A 19013-nucleotide genomic window follows, 5' to 3' on the forward strand; every position below is an offset into this window, starting at 1 on the left:
GCTCCGGCCTGGCCTCGGCCTCCCACCTTGGCCCGGCTGCCTCCCTGGGGAACGAGGCTGAGGCCAGCCCCGCTGCCCCCCCCCCCCCCCGAGTCTGCAGCTGTGCCGGACGGAAGGAGCCTGCTCGGGCCGCGGGCGCCTGCTCTGGGCATGTGCGCATGCGGTCACACGCGTCCTCTGCTCGCACGTGCAGCACCTCACCCCCACACGCGGGCTCACCTGCACGTGTGTAGATGTGCACACGTCCGCACGCGCAAGGACTTGTGTCTGGGGCACCGAGAGAGAGCGCAGAGCCGGGCACGACGGCCCCGCCAAGCAGGTGCTCGGGGCCGCAGCCGGGGAAGGTGAGGGTGACGGAGAAGGGGCGCGCTCAGGCCCCGGGGTGCGGGCCTCCCAGCCTCCCCCAGTCCTCCTCACTCCCGCACTGGCGTCTCCAGGGGGGGAACGCGAGAGCTTACAGCCAGCACCTGGACTTGGTGGCCCCCCACTTCCGATCGCATCAGCAGGGACCGGCCTGTGGCTTTGTCAGCGGAGGACAGCCTTGCAATCCCAGCCGGGGGGGCGCCGGGGGAGGACTTTGCCGAAGGGAGCAGAAGAGGCTGAAGAGAGCCTCAAGAGGGGTGGGGAGGGGCCCGGGGCAGAGTGGGGAGGGGCCCGGGGCAGGTGCACGTGTGCTGATGGTGCACTGACCAAGGACAGATGCCTGAAATTCGACCGGACTCCGAAAAAGGGGCACCTTCCCTCAGGCGGCGCACGGGGGCCCGACAGGGTTCAGAGGACCCAGCGTGGACACTTCACAGGCTGCCCGGCCGGAGTCCAGGCTTCCCCGAGACCCCAGGTGGACAGCTAGCTGCGCGTGCTCCTTCCCGCGGGATGCCCGGTCGGCCCCCAGGCCCGAGGTGCGTCCCTGTCTGGCCCAGAACGCCTCGGTTCCCACGCCATCACAATGGCCACACAACGGGGGCCCCCAGGGACGGAACTTAATCTCGGGCTATTGAAGACCTGCAAGCCATGGCCCCTGTCCCCAGCCCGCAGACGCCGCGCCCAGGACATCTGATCCACCGCCACCCTCTCTTCAAAGGGGGACACTGTCTCCCCAGGGCCCCCCGCCGCCCCCCCCCCCCCCCCCCAGCATGGACAGGAGGGAAACTGGGTCACCGGGATAGAGTGACAGCAGTGGCCGGCCGGGATGGCACTGGAGGATGCTCCTGGCCCGCAGACCTGCCCCAGGGCACCCAGCCCTGGGGGGGGGTGGGGGGGGATGGGACCGGCCTGAGAGCCGCACCCGCGAGGGCCTGGAGTTTGGGCCGAGAGCTGAGGCGACAAACTGCCTGCCTAAGACCTGCTCGTTGTGTAGGGACGGAGCTGAGACTGGGGACCCTCCCTTCCCCCACCCAGAGAGGGGCCCATAGGCCACCCTGCACCCCCCTCCACCCCCGGAGCAGGCCAGCCGGCCACCCGCTCCTCCACCCGAGAACGCCCGGCTGCCGCTTGGTTTCCTGGCCCTCGAAGAGCTTTCTGGAGCAGCCAGGAAGAGTCAGGCCTGGCCAGGAGCTACTTCTGGGAGCAGAGACCCAGGTCTTCTGTGTGTGAGGTGCGCTCACCGTCTGCAGCCGGCCTCTGAGCGGAGCACCGCACCCGCCCTAGACTCCGAGTGGGGGCCATGGGGACCGTGAGCTCAGCCCCGCAGGACTGCGGGAGCCCCACAGGAGGCTGGAGCCCACAGATTCTTGCTCTCAGGGGAAGCTGGAGACACGGGCTCACTGCTGCGTGGCCTTGGGCAGGACCCTGTCTCCCATCTGTCCAATGGCCCTAGCTCCTTCTTGCCCCTTTGTACGTCTAGCAAATTCTTAGCTCTTTGTGGTTGCCACCGTCCCAGAGCACTCTCTGGGTGCCAGAATGTGTGCCGGGGGCTGGAAGGGACCCAGGAATGGAAAAGAGGGGAGGGACCCAGGAAAACTTCTCCAAGGAGGTGGCCGCTGACTGGGGAGGCGGGCAGGGAGGGACTGAGCCCAGCGGGTAAGCCGGGAGCAGCAGAGGAAGTTGGAGGCCTGCAGGGGCAGGGCCGGCCCTCCAGAGTGGGGAGCAGGGAGATAGGGATCCCGTTTCTAGGATTTGGGGGCCAGCCCTCAGGTCGACACAAGACCACAGTGCCTGCTTCTCACTCGGAGCCGGCAGCTCTGGGCAAGGAACTGCCCGGGAATAATGTCCACCTCCCACCTCAGGCGGCCAGGGAGTCTGTGGCCAGGAGAGGGGCGTGGGCTTCAAGAGGGTCCAGAGGGCAGGCTGGCGTCAGCCTGTGAACCTTGGTCCCACGCAGAGTCAGCTGCCTGGAAAGAGAAAGGGGCCGCCGGGCCCGGACCAGGCCTGCCGTCAGGAAGCGGCCGTCCCGAAGGACCCGGCTTGCCCGGGGTACACCTGCCCTGCCCGCTCCCGCGGCTTCCGCTGGCAGTGGGGGCATCTGTGGCCTCGGCCGCATTCGCCGCCGTGGCGAGCCCGGAGCCAGGTCTTCCTGGAAGGGCACTTGGGGGTCCGCGGGGCCCCGCCTCTTGGCTCATCAGCACCCGCCCGCGCGTGTTTCAGAACCGGGGTGCGGGCACCGGGGCAGACAACCGCCACCCCACCCCTGTGTGACCCAGGCCAGCTCACTTCCCTCCCTGAGCCTCGGCTTCCTCAATTGCAAAATGAGAGCTGAGACACGCCCTGCTAAGCCTGTCGCCCCGGGGCCCCCCTTCCCTCCACACTTTCCTGCCCCCCCCCCCCAGCCCTCCCCGCAGCGGGCAGAGCAGGCCGAGGTACCCTCTCGCCGGGGCCCGGTTGGCACCGAGGGGCACAGCTTCGGGGCTGTGGGAGGGGGCTGGCAGGATCTGTGGAGGGGTGGGGGGGCCAGCCCGGGGCCGGGAGGAGGGGGGCCGGGGAGCCTAACCTGGCAGGCGCTCCGGCAATTCTGACTGCTGCTTCTGTCAATACGAGCCTTCCTGTTTTGGAGATTAAACCTCGGCTGAGCAAACAGCCTTCAGGGGGGCCCCTCCCCGCCACCTTCCCAAACCCAGCCCGGCCGAAGGCTGCAAGCACCTGGAGGCCGTTGGGGGCCACGGGGCCCGGGGCCCCGCTCTGCCGCCCCTGCCCTCACCGAGCCTTGGCCCGCGGCCCAGGCGGCCCGGCCCCGGCCCCGGCCCCGGCCCCCCCACTGACCTCCGTGGAGGCCACCCGCAGGAGCCCCCTGTGTCATCCTTCCGCTGCCGGGCTGGCGCACTGTCCCGGCAGCCCTGCCCGCCGCATCCTCTGCCCTCATGTGACCTCGGCAGGAAGTGGGGAGCAAACTGCTTGCCGGGGCCTCCCCGCCAGGCTCACGCATACCTGTCAGGGACCCCAGGCGTGGCCGGGAGCCACCCTGAGTGCCCCACGGAGGCTCCTGCCTTGGGAGAGGCCGGTCACGCGGATGGCGATTCCTCCAGTTGGACCATTCTTTGCCGGGGGCCCGGCTTGCACATCGTAGGGCATTCAGCAGCACCTCCGGCTTTTACTGACTGGATGCACTGGCTGTGCATTACCCCCGGGCGTGGCATCCAAAAATGTCTCCAGGCATTGCCAAACGCCCCAAATGTCCCCTGGGCTGGTCCCTGTGGACCGTGTGTATACAAAGCAGCCAGGGCTGCAGAGAGAGGCCTGGCCTTCCCTCTGATGCGGGCCTCAGCCCTGTCCCATCCTCCTTGCCTCTCCCACCCCCTTCCACCAGGGCCCACCTACCTCTGAGGAGCTGGCCCTGCTCTCCTGAAAAAATCCTCCTGTTGCCAGAGCCTCTCAGGACAGGAGCAGGGAGGGCAAAGGCCTGGCCGCAAGGGCATGAGGCCTGGAGGGACAGACGGCCTGGGGCTGACTCCTCTTGCCCGGGCCCCCCCTCCTCCTTCAATGCAACTCGAACCACATCCCTTTTGCTGGCAGACCTTCTGTGGTTCCCCATTGCCTCCCAGGCCTGACCCTGACCCTGACCCCTGACCCAGGACCGGCCGGCTCCTGCTCAGCTCTCCAGCTTCATGTCCCTCTGCTCATCGACTCAGACCCCCGCCGAGCTGCGTGACCCCCCCCCCCACCTCTGGGCAGCACCCCTTCCCGCCTCCCCCCCACCTCTGGGCAGCACCCCTTCCTGCCTTCCCACCCTCCCCCCCACCCAAACCTTCGCCAGTCACCACCTTCTCCTAGAAGCCTTGCCTGATGCTCACTACCCCCGGCTCTGGCACACAGTGGATTATCCCTCGCCTGGGCTCCGGGCACACTTGGGCTTGACCCGTCTCCCGGCCCTGACCGCCATCTCTCTGCTGGGAGGACGTCTGAGAGCCTGGCAGATCCTCCCACGAGAGTGTGAGCTCCCCGAGGCCAGGAGCTGCGTCTGACTCACCTCCTAAACCACCCGGAGCCACGCAGAGCCAGGGGTGGAGAAAGTGCCGGGGATCCCGTCGAATGGTTGGGTGAGTGGACAGATGGACGGTCAGATGGGTGGACGAATGGGTGCCGTGGTGGAGGCTTATCTTTTTGTGGGTGTGGTTGCCACTCCTGGGCACATAACCTCCCCCTCCCGTCACTTCCAGGGCCGCCTAAAATAGAGATCAATGCCATATCCTTCTCCACCCCTGGGAGTGAGGGGCTCACTCAACTCGACTGCTGTCGCAGAGGAGGAACCTGAGGTCAGGGAGTTACAGAGATAAGGTCGGGGTCATGAAGTGGGGGCGGGGGCGCCCTTTGAGGCAAGACTCCGATCCCTACCGCCTCATCCAGCCAGGAGCCCCTCCTTCCACTGCCCCCAGGGTCTGGTCCCATTGACGTGGGCACCAGGTCATGACTGGGGCGAGGGGTCATGCCTGGGGCCTGGCAGGCACGGGGACAACCACTCCCCACCCCGTGGCCACAGCACAAGCTAGCCATTCTTGGCAAGACAAAGGCTGGCTGGGGCAAAGTGGTTCTGGTGTCTCCCTGGTGGGTGTCTGGCCGCTGTAGGACGTCAGTAATGTGTCCTCACGGCCGGGGCTCTGCTCCTGGGGGCTGCAAATCAGATTAGCCCAGTCTGGCCCCAGCGCAGAGCCACCAGGGAGAGGTGCAGCTGCCAGGCCTGGGCCCGTCTCCCTTCTGGTGTTCGAAGCCCTGCCCCACGGCGGAGAGACTCGTCCCCGACTGGCTGTGGGGTCGGAGGCGTGCCTCTTCTCCTCTCTGCACCGCCCATGTCCAATCTGCAAGACCAACCGCTTGAGTGAGACCCTCCCGGCGTAGGTGGGCACACGGTGTATGGTCACCGAGAACTACGGGCATCAGCCCCTGCCAGCCCCCTGCCACCCTCCACAGCTCTGCCCTCAGGCCCCGGTGCCACCTCACAGTTCAGTGGGCAGCCACGCCGGGCCTCCCTCCTTCCCCTGAAACCCACATTCCCCGGGGCTGGGTGCTTGGGGGACAGAAGCAGGGGCCCTCCCTTGAGCCTCTGCATGTCCGTATATCTACATGTATCCATCCATCCACCCAGTCAGTCCACCCATGCATGCGTCCGTCTGTCCGTCTGCCCATCCATCCATGTATCATCCAACGGATGTTTCTAAGGTACCTAAGACGCACCACATACCTTTCTAAGCGCTGAGGACGACAGCTACGAATGACACAGTGTTTCTGCCCTCTGGTAGCCCACATCCGGCACCTTCCCAGTCATCCCCACGACCTCTCTCTGCCTTTTTGCCTTTCCGTCCATCTGTCTCTCCTTTCCCTTCCTCATCTGTCCAGCCAGTGTTTGTTTACTGAGCACCTGCTTTGTGGAAGGCACTGCTAAGGAACTCAGCATGGCCCCTGACCTCCCAGGCTAGCTGGGGAGGCAGGCAGGGACACGGGCAGTTATTATCTCGTGGGCAGGATCAGGACGGGGCCAGGTGCCACAGGGGCCGGGGGAGGACTACCTGGAAGAGGTGGCACCCGGCTGGCCTTGAAGGGTGTCCCCTGAAGCCTTACTCAGCCCCCTAGGCCAAGCCACCGGGCCACTGTGACCACTCCAGGCCCCAGAGTTCGGGCCCATGGGCCATGTCGCCAGGGCTCATTGTTTCTCTACGCCTGCAGAGTACCAGCCAAGGGTGGGCGGGGAAGGGAAGGCACCGGCCATATCCCTATTACAAAGTCAAGTGAAATCCCGAGATCTGCAGAGGGAGGGAACTGGCCCAAGACCACACAAAGCGAGGCCTGGGGGTGAGGGGTTCCGGGCAGGGCGGGCGTGCGGGCGGGCCGGGCCAGGCTGGTCTGGGGGCTCTATTCACAGCTATAGACTGTTCATTCTTCCCGTGGGGGCAGCGCCCACCCCAGCTGCAGTAATGGGAATCAGCTGCTGCTGCCCGCTGTGCCCCCTCCCTCCTGCCGTGGAGCCGGCTGCACCGGGCTCCGGAGCCAACCCTCCCCTCCTGCCAGCGGGACTCCCTGTCCAGAAGCTTCTGGGCTGGGGCTTCTGTGACCGTGCCACTCATTGCCTGCTAGGGGCACCTTGGCATCCAGAAGGTTCCCTTCTTGCCAGTTATCCTCTGATGCCCTCACGGCAGCGCGGGGGCAGCGTCCTCACGTCTGCCCGTCCAGGAGCCCCAACTCCATCTTCCTGCCACCAGCTCACGGTGGGGTTGGGACAGGGCCTTCCCTGTTGCAGTGACACGCAGCCTGCCTGCCTCGGATGACTTCCTGCGAGCTAATGGGGCCACCCGCTATGTCTCCTGGATCTTCCCAGGAAAGAAACAATCCAGGGGAAGCCGGCCCCAAGGACCCCGGGAGCCTGTGGAGAAGGGGTTTCCAGTAGCTGGTGGGACAGACCCCCATCCACGGGAGGCCCCGGGCTGAGGCCCAGCAGAGGAAAGGAGGCTGAGTTCAGGTGGGGACACAATACTGCCTCTGAGCCTGATGTGGGGGCAGAGTAGAGCCCCGCGGGGCTCTGTGGTCAGGTGGGCCCGCTTTCCGAGGCCACCGCTCTAAATTTCAGGGGCGGCTCTGAGGTCATTCAGCCACGTGGCTGCCCGGGGCCCCAGGCTGGCGGAGACACCACGCTGAGTGGAGGTCTGCTGCCCAGGAGGCACACAGACCCAACGTCCCCAGGCAAGAGAGCCAGGCTGCTTGCTTGTCTGACCTTCCGCCCGGAAGCACCTTATAAAATGGAGGGTAGTGTTATCCTCATGTTATGGGTGGGGAAACTGAGGTTCAGAGAAGGAACATCCCGGGTCCAGGTCTAAAGCTGAGAAGGGGCCCCTGTGGATTTGCAAGGCCAGCAGTCTGGCTCCAGAGGGCAACCCCCACCCCGGGGGTGAGTTTGTGCCTGTGCCCAGAGCAGAGCCCTGGTCCAGCCTCCACTCCCAGCCCCCTCCCCCCGGGACCTTAACGCCCCAAGGGGCTTCCCGGCAACCTGGTCAGCACCCCCCATCCCTTCTCGAGCTCCCCATTTCCTGTCCTCAGCCCAGCACCCCCACTTCCCCTGCGGCTGTTTGGCTCAGTGGGTCCCTGGTAGGAGCCCATGGGCCTAGGTCAGGGGCAGGGAGGGGCGCACCTCAGGCTGGGGAAGGGGCGGGGGCAGCTGAGCAGGCCACCCCCCTACAGTTTTTAGACCTCAAGGAGTCACCACGAAATTCCATTCTCCTGACAGCAAAGAAACTGAATCACTCTTGCCAAAGCCCACGGCCCCCACAAGAATGATATAAGGCTTTGTCCTGCTGTTCCCAGACGGCAGCCGCACCCGGGGGCCCCCCACGCCCCAGCCTGGCTGCGGAGAGGCGCAGGAAACTCCCTCTAGCCCCTGCCAGGCTGGACCAGCTCCTCTCAGTAATCGCGTCTCCTGCCCCCGCGTCCTTGCCTTCTGTACAATGGGTACACTGCTCCTGCTGTCTGGTGTGTCCCAGGGCACCAGTCGGAGAAAGCAGGGGTGCTCTGGGGTGCGGGCAGGCAGTGCTATCTCCTCGGCGGGGGGCCACAGGACCTTGTCTGGTGGGAGTATGGGCTGACGTGGCCGTGTGCTGTTCTCTCTCTTCTCTTGCAGAACACTCAGCATCTAGTGGGTATCGCTAAGTATAGAAGCCACTGACCTGAATCCCGGGCACGGCTCACGCAAAGATATGAGGGCTCAGTGGTGCTTGGGCTGTTGGGGAATGGGGAGGATTGCAGGGTGCGGCAAGAAACGGGGCTGGGAATGAGTTCCCAGGGGAGTAGACAGCAGACCAGGATTTGAACTCAGAGGCAATGTTTCTAAGGCATGGTTTCTAAGCCGTGGAAGATTCTGATCCATTTCGGGGGGGGGGGGGGAGGGCTAGATCTGTCTGGTCACTGAGTAGAGAATACATAGAGCAGGTATGGAAGGGAGACCAGGGTGGAGACTGCCCAAGACTTCCTGAGGAGAGATGAGGGGAGTGGAGGGGGCTCCTTCTCAAAATAGCCCAGATATGGGGTCCGTGGGAGTTGGTGGTGAGGCAAGGGCACAGGCACTTCAGACCTGAGGCTGGGCTGGGCTGCGGCTCAGCTGACTGTTTGGGGGCAGCCCATGCAGCCATAGTGCCCACCGGGCCTCTCGGCTGCCTAGAGGCTCCAGGGCTGGGCTCCGGCTGATGGGGGCGGGGTTTATGGCAGGAGGTGACACCACGGGAGACTTGTCACTTGGGCACAGCCAGCACCATCTGCTCAGGCAACTGTCTGCCTGAGGTGGCGCCTGCTAATTACCTGGGGGGGCGGGGGCAGGAAGAGGCCTGGGAACCACTATCTCACTATCTCCCATCACACGCCATGACACGGGGGCTAGGGCTAGGGCCCCAGAGCTCTGGGAGCAAATGGGCCACAGCCCCCCGGGGGCATTTACCCAGCAAATCCTTAGCGAGCACCCACTGCGCTCCAGGCCTGTTGGCGACACTCAGGCGGAGGAAGAGGCACGGGCACCCACAGCGCCACCGCAGGCAGGGGGCTAAGCTCTGCGGAAGTAACTGGCCAGCGGGCAGAGTGAGCTGTGACCCGAGCGGGCAGGGGCTGTGGCCCCGGTGGTCGCAGAGGGCCTCCTGAGGAGGGGGTGCCGGAGCCGAGGAGGGACGGGACGGGAAGGAGGCGCAGCCAAGCGGAGAGCCGCCCGCAGCTGAGCTTCCGGAAGATGCTGAGGGCGGAGAACTCGGACCCAGCTCCCGCGCCAGGGGGCCCCTCGGCCACTTCCGGGCCCCTCGCCCCTCGCCGTCAGCCCGGGCTGCTGGCGCGCATTCCTGTCGCCCCTGCTCGTGCGGTGGGCCGGCCCGACCCGTGGGAAGGCCTGGGGGCGGGGGCCGCCGTGTGCCGGGGGAGGCGGGGCGGGGGGGCACAGCTGGGCCACATCTGGCCGGATCGGAGAGGGACCAAATGGGACAAAAAGCAGCCTTTCATCCCGCGAGGGGAGGGGCGACCTCAGTTCCTTCTCGCCACAGGGCGCCTGGAGGATTTGGGGAACAACCCCACCACCCCCGCCGTCGGGCTGGGACTTGAGGAAATTACCTCGGGTTGGGGGGGGGGGGGCGCGGTGGAGCTGAAGGTGGAATTTGATACAGGTGCTTTCTCGCTGCAACCTCGTGGCCCTACCTGCGGCTCGGGCGGCTAAGCCCCTCCTCGGTACTAATAACCGCTGCCCGGGGCAGAGGGGACTTAGACCTTAGTCCGCCTACACGCCGCCCCACGTTCTCGGCACGCAGCACCCCAAGCGCAGGACGCCGGGCTCGGGGAGGGGCAGCGCCCAGCGAGGAAGTCCGGACGGCTCCGGCGGGACTACCGAGCCCGAAGCCCCCGTGCCAGAACCCCGGTCACCGCGCTGAGGGCGCGCCCTTCCGCGTGCCAGACGCCCCGTGCAGCCCCCGCCGGCGCTGGCCAGCCTGCTTTCCCCTTCGGGGCCACCGGGGCGGGCCCGGCCCCAAGCCCCACGCCCCTCGGCTGCCCGCGGGGGACGACCCGGGCGGGGCGGGGCGTGCACGTGCTCACAAGGGGCGGGGGCGGCGGCGCCCGGCGGGCCTTTCCCAGACCCCCGCCGCGGCCCCACGTGGGCGCTGAGCGTCTCGGGGGGCGACCGGCGCGAGGTCCCGCCCCAGGGCCCGGGAGCCAGTGAGCGCGCGGCGGGGGCGGGGCCTCGAGGGGCCACGCCCCCAGAGGGCGGAGTCCGGCGGGGAGGTTTAAGAGCGTGGGGCGCGGGCAGTGGACAGCCAGCCCAACGCGCCGCGGGACCCGGGATCCTGCGCGTCGGTCCGCGGGGCGGGGCAGGGCAGGGCAGGGCGCACCGGGCAGGGCGCGCCGGGGGCCGCCACCCCACCATGCTCAAGCGCTGCGGCCGACGCCTGCTGCTGGCGCTGGCGGGCGCGCTGCTCGCCTGCCTGCTGGTGCTCACGGCGGACCCGCCCCCGCCCCCGGTGCCCGCCGAGCGCGGCCGGCGAGCGCTGCGCAGCCTGGCGGGCCCCGCGGGGGCGGCCCCGGCTCCCGGGCTGGAGGCGGCGGCGGCGGCGGCGGCGGCTCCCGCTGCGCTCGCCCGCGAGGTGCACAGTCTGTCCGAGTACTTCAGCCTGCTGACCCGCGCGCGCAGAGACGCGGGCCCGCCGCCCGGGGGCGCCCCCCGCCCCGCCGACGGCCACCCGCCGCCCCCAGCGGAGCCGCTGGCGCCCCACGACGTCTTCATCGCGGTCAAGACCACCAGAAAGTTTCACCGCGCGCGCCTCGACCTGCTGCTGGAGACCTGGATCTCGCGCCACAAGCAGATGGTGAGCCCCCCACGCCTGGGAGGGTTAGGGGTGCCGTCTTGCGCAGCTGGTGGCAGTATCCGAAGGGCGCCAGGCTGCACTCTGTCCAGCCACCTGGAGTATCTGGGGTGGTGACACCAACCCGTCCCTTTCCAGACCAGTCTCCTTGATGGGGTCACTCTCCCCATAGAGTTGTGGAAGCGTCAGATGGGGACCCTACTCCGTCCGACTTCCAGAGTCTTGGATGGTATGCGTTGACCCTACACCAGCTGCCAGTGCTTGGGGTTTGGTGCCCTGCGATGCTTCTTACGCCCTTCTCCTCCCCAAACTTTGGAGCGCATTAGTAAGGTGCTGTTGTCTCCACACCACCCCAAGGCAGATTCTGAGTGGGGCATCCGCCCTGGGCTCAGACCCTTCCCTGGAGAGGACGACGCTTTCGTTCGTGATGGGGTCAGGGTTAGAACCACCCCCGCCGCCCCGCATAGGGCTGGGAGAGTCTTTGCTGTGGAATGAAGACAAGTCTTTGCTAAAGATGATCTGCGTTTGGGGTGGGGGTGAGTGAGTCCTGGAGAATGTATCTGGAAAGAGAGCACCGGGTTTTGGGGGCCTGTGCGGAGACCCTCTCCCCACAGCGTAGGAATCTTTGGAGCCTGGAACCTTGTGCTTTACTGCACCCTAGTTGAGCACCAGCTTCCTCCACACGTAATAAAGACACACCCCACTTTGAAAATCTCCCTCGGGGCTGCAGCAGGACGGTTGGGTTGGGGCGGGACGGGGCAGTGCGGGCCCTGCCGGAGGGCGCGAGGGGCAGCGGGGGAACGCCCCTGGGCTGGGAGATTCAAGGGACTAAGTGGGCATTTGGGGTAAAGTTGAGGGACCCTTGCCTGGGACGAGGGCTCAGAGAAGACCCCACACCTGTTCCTCCCTGTTGGAACCTCAAGGCCTGGGATCTTCTGGGGTGGCTGAGCCCTGTTCGGGGACAGGGTTCTGGTGAGGTCGTGATGGGGGCCGGGGTGGGGGGAAGGGTCCTCTCTGGTCCCAGCGTGGCGAGGGGGGCCCTGGGAGTCCCGTGGCAGCCTCCTGGGAAAGCAGCATCCCCTTTCCCAGGGGCTCAGCGGGCCGGCGGGAGGGGGCGGCGGGGGCCGCGGGTTTTGTTTGGCCGCCGGGCCGTTAGGATTCCCAGCGCCCGGCGGCTCTCACGCCGGCCGCTTGGGCAAGGTAACAAAGCCCCTTTCTCCAGCGGAGAAAGGCACCCGGCCTCTTGTGTGCAGCTATGCGCTCCATGGGAACCGCCACTGGCGCGCTGGCCACTCAGGTTGCCTGGCGATGAGGGGGCCTGCGGGCCCCCCCATCCCTGACTGACAGCCCTTGTGGGGCACCATCCCTGAGCCAGGCACCCTACCCCCAGGACTCGGCCTTCCTGCCGTGTGACCTTTGGCAGCATTCGGCCCCCTCTGGCCCGCCCCCGGGTTCTGAGCTCTGCTCGTCTTGGACTTTGGGGGCTTTCTCCAGCAGAGGGGATGTGGTCAGGGGGGTCTCAGGTACCAGTCCCAGCGGGGGTGATCTTGGGCAAGGCCCAGGGCCTTTGTGACCCTCAGTCTCCTCATCTCTGAAATGGGGCAACCATCGTCCTTCCAGTATGGTGTTGTGAAAGAGGGCGGCCAAACCTGGAGGCGGAGGGAATGAGCCCTGAAGGTCCTCAGGAATCGGGGCGGGGGGGCGGCGTCACTGCCCTGGGCCCTGACGTCCCTGTTTAAGGGCCGCTCGGTTTCCTCTTTGACGGCTGACCCCAACCAGGAGAGGCTGAATCTGCCCCCCCACCCCTGCCCCGGCATCAGTTCTTGTGGCACAGCGAGCGAGAGTTCCTCACCTCCCCCTGTGGGGGAGGGGGGTCCTCGAAACCGTCACAGCTGAGGGTCCTCCTCTCCCAGTCCTGTTCATGGTGATTCAGACCCACTTTGATGTGGAACACCCGAAGAAGTCAGGGCTTTGGTGGCGGAAACCCCGAAAGGCTGTGCAAGCTGAGAGTGGGCATCTGACTCACATGGAGGGTTGGGAGACTTCCTGGAGGAGGTGCCATTTGAGCTAGACTGAGAGCACAAGCATGGGGTATGTGTAAAACACTTCCCGCAATTGGAGTGATAGTGGGGGGTTGGGGGGATGGCGGTCAGCAGGGACCACACTACGACAGTCCCTGAAGTCCAGGACGAGGGGCTGGACCTTTGGCCCCCACGTTCCTCCCCCACCCCTCCGAGGAGTGGGCCAGGCTGCCGCGGCTGCCACCACAGCGGCCACAATTGCTGGGGGAGAGCTTGGCATCCTGTGTTTCTTTGAATCGCAGCTCCAGGAACAATGCCGCTTCCTGTGGGTGTCCCCCCCCGCCCGCGCTGGGCCAGCCCTGCCGCCCCTGCTGCCCCCCTCTTCCTCCTTCAGCCCCATCGTGGGGAAGTGGGGAGGTGGCCCGGAGGGGGGTGGTCTCAGTCCCTGGGAGGCACTTTGGGCTAGATTAGCACCACCTCTGCCCCCTGGGTGTGACCACAGGCTGGAGGCTGCCCCTCTCTGGTCCTCAGTTTCCCCACTGTCCACCCAGGTAGTACAGTGTCTACCTCTCAGGGCCGTTATGGAGACCAAAGAAAGGAGTCAGTCTCCGTGCTTTGCTCTGGGTACATACGTGTGAGCTCTCGTTATGCCCATTTGACAGAGGGGGAAACTGAGGCTCTGAGCCACCAGGCAGCCTGTCCGTGGCTTTCTCTGCTGGTTGCTCTGATGCTGGGAGACCGGAGGCCTGGCACCCTCACACCCCCCACAGCCCCACCCTTCCCCGAACTCCTCTTCAGGCCGCCCGCCTTGCTCTCCCCAAAGCTGAACAAAGGTGACTTTAATCTCCGTAGCCTTGGGCTGGGTTTTTAGGGCACCACCAAAGCGCGGGAGAACAGGCCTCGCTTGATCTCATTAAGAAAGCATTTTCCTTTTAATCCAGCGACGGCAGTGCGCGTCTGCACTGGCCGGCCTGGGCCTCCCACAGCATTCCTGGGCTGAGATGCTGGGGAGTGGGTGGGGGGCTGGGTGCGAGTCTGTGCGTGCGGGCCGCCTTGGGGTGCCTGCAGGGCCCTGGAAGGAGGGGGTGCGTGCATGGAGAGGACATACCTGGGGCCTGCCCCTTCTCCAGCTCTAAGCCGGTGCTCAGCAGCTCATGGCCTCACCTGAGTGTGTGCCCGGGTCTGGGGTCAGACTGGGCAAGGGGCTGGAGCCATCCAAAAGAGGGTGGGGACCCCAGGTGGGTCCCCCGGTTCCTGGGTGTCTGCTGTGCTCCGAGCCTCCGCATGCCAGAGCCTCCCTAGGACCCATAAAAGGAAACTGAGGTCTGGTGGGCACGGAGGTGGGGGGTCTCCCGCCGCCTGTGCTCAGAGCCCACCCCCCCACTTCGGCCACGGGCCCCAGGCTTTGCACTCAGCCATGCCCGGGTGCGCTGGGCGGCACGCGCTGGGCGGGCCAGGCAGAGGAAGGAACATTCCTACCCGTGTGCTGACGGGCCCAGGCGGGTGCCGGCAGCTCCTGGCCCCGCCCCGCTGCCCGCCCCCTTCCTCGGAGCGCTCCTGGCAGGGGTGGCCCAGTGCTGGCACAGGTGGAGCCTTGATGTGGCCTTGGGCAAGGCCCGTCTGCCAGCCTGGATTTCCTTGCCGGAGCTGCGGGGGGGGGGGGGGGGGGCGGCGGGGCACATAGGGAGTTGGAGGGGAGCTGCTGGGGGTACTGCTCTGTGGGCTGGGGCACAGGCGGTTTCCTGCCTCAACCCTGCTGACCGTCGGAGTCTCCAGAGAACAGCGGTGGCTTCTTTGGCTCAGAGAAGGTGACCTGCCCGGCCAGTCACACCGCTCGGGGCGAGAGGGGCCAGGCTTCAAGGCCCGGCCCAGAGGACCGCAGTGCTGTGGCCGCACCCCTGCCCGTCGGACCTCTCGCCCAGCCCGGCCCAGTTAAACAGGCCAGCTGTATGGTAATGGGCAGCACGGCCACTCCCGCTTAACGCGGCCGAGTTAAGGCCAGCCCGGCGCCCCTCGCCGCGCGGCCCAGGACAAAGCTGGCGGACAATGCCTGGTGATTCATCCTCCCTCCGGGCCCTTTGTCCGCCAGGGCTTGGCGGCCGTCCAGCAGAGGCCTTTGTCCCTGACTGATTGAGACTTGGCTTCCCGAAGCCGACCTCCTCCGCCTGTCCCCCCACCACGGCCCTCTACCCCCTCCCACAGGCTAGGCACTGTGTCAATAAGGGTGTGTGCCCCGCCAGGTGTGTGGGGTGGGCGGGGAGCCGGTTACCTGGTGGGTGGGTGGGGCGCCCCACCTGGCTCGTGCCGGCACAGCCGCTGGGTGACCTTGGGCCCAGCTGTCGACGGGGGTGGGGGGGGTGTCTGCACGAGTCCCAGCCCTCCTTCTACTTAGGATGGGCACTTGAGACCCACTCCGTGCACCTGGGGAAACTGAGGCCCACAGAATGGCGGAGAGTGGGTGTGGCTGAGCTCTAGCTGCTGAAGCCCCACGGTGCCCAGCCCTGGACGCCCCCCACAGTGGCCCCGGGGGCGGAGGAGACACAGAGCTGCCTATTCAAGACCACGTTTCTCCTTCCAGACGTTCATTTTCACCGACGGGGAGGATGAAGCCCTGGCCAGGCGCACCGGTGAGCCCCGGGCTTGGGGGGGAGGCGTGGGGGGCTCCACGCCTGGGAGGAACGCTTCCCTCCCCTCCGGAGAGGTCACCGAGGCCACGGGCCAGGGAGGGCAGTTTACTCAACTGGTTTGCTCAAGGCTCCGCCCTGCCACTCGGGGGGGGGGGGGGGGGGGGGCAATTCTCATGCAAATGAGGCCCTTTCAGCTCCCGGGGCCCTTTGAGCTGATGTGGCGGCAACAGGTGGCCGGTGCTGGGAAAAAGCCGCCTGAATGGGCAGGGGCGGGATCGGGTTGTCCCGGAGGGGGTGGGGCTGGGGGGGCGGGCGTGATCTCCAGGCCTTGAGCCTCGTGCGGGGCGAAGGGAGGGGGCCGCTGCAAGGTACAGCTTGAACCCGGGGCGCCCTGGGACAGTCACCCACTCTGTCCCGCTCTGCTGTGGCCACCATCATCCCCGAGCCAGCTCGGACCCGCTTACAGCCCCCTGCCTTGTTCACAGGCAACGTGGTGAACACCAACTGCTCGGCTGCCCACAGCCGCCAGGCTCTGTCCTGCAAGATGGCCGTGGAGTTTGACCACTTCATGGAATCCGGGAGGAAGTGAGTGTTGGCCCCGGTCCCTCAGGTGCCTGCTCCGGAGGTCCTCCCCCCAGCGATGCTCTCTCTGCCTCTCTTCTCTTCCTCTCTCTACCGGCCCTGCTTCTCTCCAGGTGGTTTTGTCACGTGGATGATGACAACTACGTCAACGTCAGGGCTTTGCTGCGGCTGCTCGCCAGCTACCCGCACACCCAGGACGTTTACATTGGCAAGCCCAGTCTGGACAGGCCCATCCAGGCCACCGAGAGGGTCAGCGAGAACACGATGGTGAGCGTTCCCCACCCCCCCTGCCCCCCACGCACGCCTGAGCGGAGTGGGGAGGAGGCCAGAGGTGTCCCTGTGGCCTGGGGTGAGGGTCTCACGGTCCCCTGCGTTCCGTCCTGCAGCGTCCCGTCCACTTCTGGTTTGCCACCGGTGGGGCCGGCTTCTGCATCAGCCGGGGGCTGGCCCTGAAGATGAGCCCGTGGGCCAGGTGGGTGCCCTGGGACGCAGGTGAGGCCGCCCTCGTTCCCAAGACCCCCCTGGCTTGGTTTGGTTCACCTTCCCAGCTGCGGGTGCCCCAACCTCACGGGCGCAGGCGGGCCGCGTCACGTGCCCCACCACCGGTCCCCTCCCGCCTGCCAGGCACGAGGGCCGGTGTGAGCACCGGCCCCAGGCACCGTCGGGCGGGACTCCTTTCTGCACCCAGTCGCCCCCGGACTCAGAATTGTCAGGCTGGTGCAGAGGAGGGTGCCGGGCTGGCACGCGAGCCTGTGAGCAACGCAGACGGGGTCTGTACCCTGCTCCCCAGGGGCGTGTGCCCCTCCCCTTGGAGCTGGCTTCTTCCTTCTGTGCTGGGTGCTGCCCGGCAGGATCCTGCCGGGCTCCCGGTGGGCGGCTGGCTCCCGCCTCGCCTCAGCTCGTCCCCTCTCGTCCTCTCCTCCCTTTCCGCAGCAGGGGCCACTTCATGAACACGGCCGAGCGCATCCGCTTGCCGGACGACTGCACCATCGGCTACATCGTGGAGGCCCTCCTGGGGGTGCCCCTCATCCGCAGCGGGCTCTTCCACTCCCACCTGGAGAACCTGCAGCAGGTGCCGGCCTCGGAGCTCCACGAGCAGGTGCGCTGCCCGCCGCCCGGCCGCGAGCGGAGGGGCAAGCACGCGGGGGAAGGAAGCGGGGGGGGGGGGGGGGGGAGCGCCCGGTGGAGGAGCCATGGTACATAGGGAAGCCGGGAAGGGCCGCCGCCGGGATACCCAGACCCCCCACCGGCGGGACCCTGCTCACATCCCGTGCGACACCCCCGCTCTGTGCCGTCTGGGGCTTTTCCTGCACCAGCAGACGACTCTGCTGGCTCTCGCCGAAGCCCCCGCCCTGGACCTCACTCCCAGCTTGTGCAGAGCAGGTGGGGCGGGTGCAGCTTGACTCATAGACCTTCCTTCTGGGTCCGGGGGAGGCCGGAAGGCGAGGCTGTCCTGGCGCTCCGAACCGAAACGGCCGGCTGTGGACAAAGCCGGGGGCGCGGGGGCCGCTCCCGGCTTCACTCTGCCCCTCCCCCCCACAGGTGACCCTCAGCTACGGCATGTTTGAAAATAAGCGGAACGCCATCCACGTGAAGGGGCCCTTCTCCGTGGAGGCCGACCCGTCCAGGTGAGGAAACTGAGGCCCAGAGAGAGAGCTTGTGACCGACGTAGGGTCCCCTAGGGGGTCTGCCAGAGCGGGTGTGGTTGAGCGGCTTGACTACCAAGAGGGCGCCCCGCCGCCCTGCTCATGCCGCGGGGCCCCTCCTGGTGCTGCGGGTCGGAAGATGGGTGCTCGGCGCGCCCTCCCCGCACGGACCGGCCCCCTGCTCTGTCCCCACAGGTTCCGCTCCATCCACTGCCACCTGTACCCAGACACGCCCTGGTGTCCTCACACCAGCATCTTCTAGCCACCACGGCTGAGACCCCGTCCTCGGGCGCCCCTGGTATCCAAAGGGCCCGGGGACCCGTGTTGTGCCGCCCTGGCCTTGGCGTTCGAGGCTCCCCGGGGCTGTGCCTACGTCTGTGTGTGTGCCGTGCGCCGGTCCGTGGAGCAGACTGCTGGGCGGTCCTGTTCTGCCAGGGAGCGGGCAAAAGGGCCACTTGTCTGCGTTCCCACGCGCCTCGGGTCAGCGGGCTCCAGAGCCCCATCCCGGAAGCATGTGCCTGCATCGGAGGTGGCTCTGAGGGCAGTTTTCTTACCATCTCGGAGTCTTAGGGCAACATGGGGATTGGGGGCTGCTCTGCGTGGACGTGCAGGCTCGGTGCTGGGGCACCTGCGCCCTGAGATCCTGGCCCCTCCTCGGAGCCCCCGGGACAACTGAGTGTTGCTCAGTGCAGGGAAGCTGGGTTCTGTAGCGGGCGTCCCGAGCCCCCTTCTCCCACTGAGCTCTGGCCCAGGCACTGGGAAGCAGAGAAACAGCACCTGGGTCCAGCCACTCCCATTAAGCCCCTAGTGGCCGTGTGGCTAGGGGAACAGTGGCTCCCCTCCCGGCCGTCCTGGGTGGGGAGTCTCTCCAGCCCTCTCTGGTGTCTTCTCTTTGTCTCTTCCCACGATGGGGAGACAGAGCTGAGCATTTTATCTCCTCTTTGAAGCAGAGAGAAAGTCGCCCATAGTGGGTGTGTCTGTAAATATTGTGACAGTATTTTTTTACTGTGCTTGTTCCTCATAAGGGGGTGGGTAAAAAGTAGGGTGTTTTGTCGTTTTTTTTTGGGGGGGGCAGGTGTTATTTTATCTTTTCTGTGGATCAGAAAAACCAGAAGCCAAACGTGAGATATCTTTGTCGTTAAAGCTGATGGACATGTCTAACACTGCACGTATTTATATGTCCCGGGCTCTGGACTCTCCTCCCCCACCTCGTGCATAGTACCTGTCTCCCGCAGGCCCAGCTTGGTGCACCTGGCCCGTGGGATGGGTTTTGTCTTCTGTTTTTCCTTCTGCAAAGACATAGGTAGGAAAGCGACAGATAATGGGAAAGTTCTCAGGGAATTGAAGGGTGGTTGCTATGGTGACGTCCTTTGCTGTGAATAAAAGTGCTCTTTGGGGCAA

At 66.3% G+C, this 19013-nt stretch overlaps 1 protein-coding gene and 1 long non-coding RNA gene across 3 annotated transcripts; one reads left to right on the top strand and one right to left on the bottom strand.

Moving 5' to 3' along the window:
- Positions 1-1120: 1120 nt before the first annotated feature.
- Positions 1121-3919, bottom strand: LOC131500850 (uncharacterized). Its single transcript, XR_009256498.1, has 3 exons — positions 3361-3919; positions 2927-2978; positions 1121-2330 (listed from the first exon to the last, which is right to left on the bottom strand). It is a non-coding gene; the product is annotated as an uncharacterized LOC131500850 (long non-coding RNA).
- A 6270-nt stretch (positions 3920-10189) lies between these two features.
- Positions 10190-19013, top strand: LFNG (LFNG O-fucosylpeptide 3-beta-N-acetylglucosaminyltransferase). Of its 2 annotated transcripts, none has more exons than XM_058710209.1 (8): positions 10190-10739; positions 15336-15384; positions 15870-15969; positions 16080-16233; positions 16353-16438; positions 16903-17065; positions 17509-17594; positions 17808-19013. In XM_058710209.1, the coding sequence occupies exons 1-8, from the start codon at positions 10299-10301 to the stop codon at positions 17872-17874; spliced, it is 1146 nt and encodes a 381-aa protein (XP_058566192.1). In that variant the 5' UTR covers positions 10190-10298; the 3' UTR covers positions 17875-19013. The 2 variants fall into 2 exon arrangements, with proteins under 2 accessions (XP_058566192.1, XP_058566191.1); XM_058710208.1 differs by having other exon boundaries at positions 10191-10739; positions 16900-17065.

The sequence above is a fragment of the Neofelis nebulosa genome, chromosome 18 (genome assembly GCF_028018385.1).
Source record: "Neofelis nebulosa isolate mNeoNeb1 chromosome 18, mNeoNeb1.pri, whole genome shotgun sequence".
Classification (NCBI taxonomy): Eukaryota; Metazoa; Chordata; class Mammalia; order Carnivora; family Felidae; genus Neofelis; species Neofelis nebulosa.

Coding starts and splice junctions, on each gene's coding strand:
- LFNG (XM_058710208.1), top strand. CDS start 10,299: ATGCTCAAGCGCTGCGGCCGACGCCTGCTGCTGGCGCTGGCGGGCGCG. Junction 15,385..15,869: donor AGCCCTGGCCAGGCGCACCG/GTGAGCCCCGGG, acceptor CCTTGTTCACAG/GCAACGTGGTGAACACCAAC. Junction 16,234..16,352: donor GGGTCAGCGAGAACACGATG/GTGAGCGTTCCC, acceptor TCCGTCCTGCAG/CGTCCCGTCCACTTCTGGTT.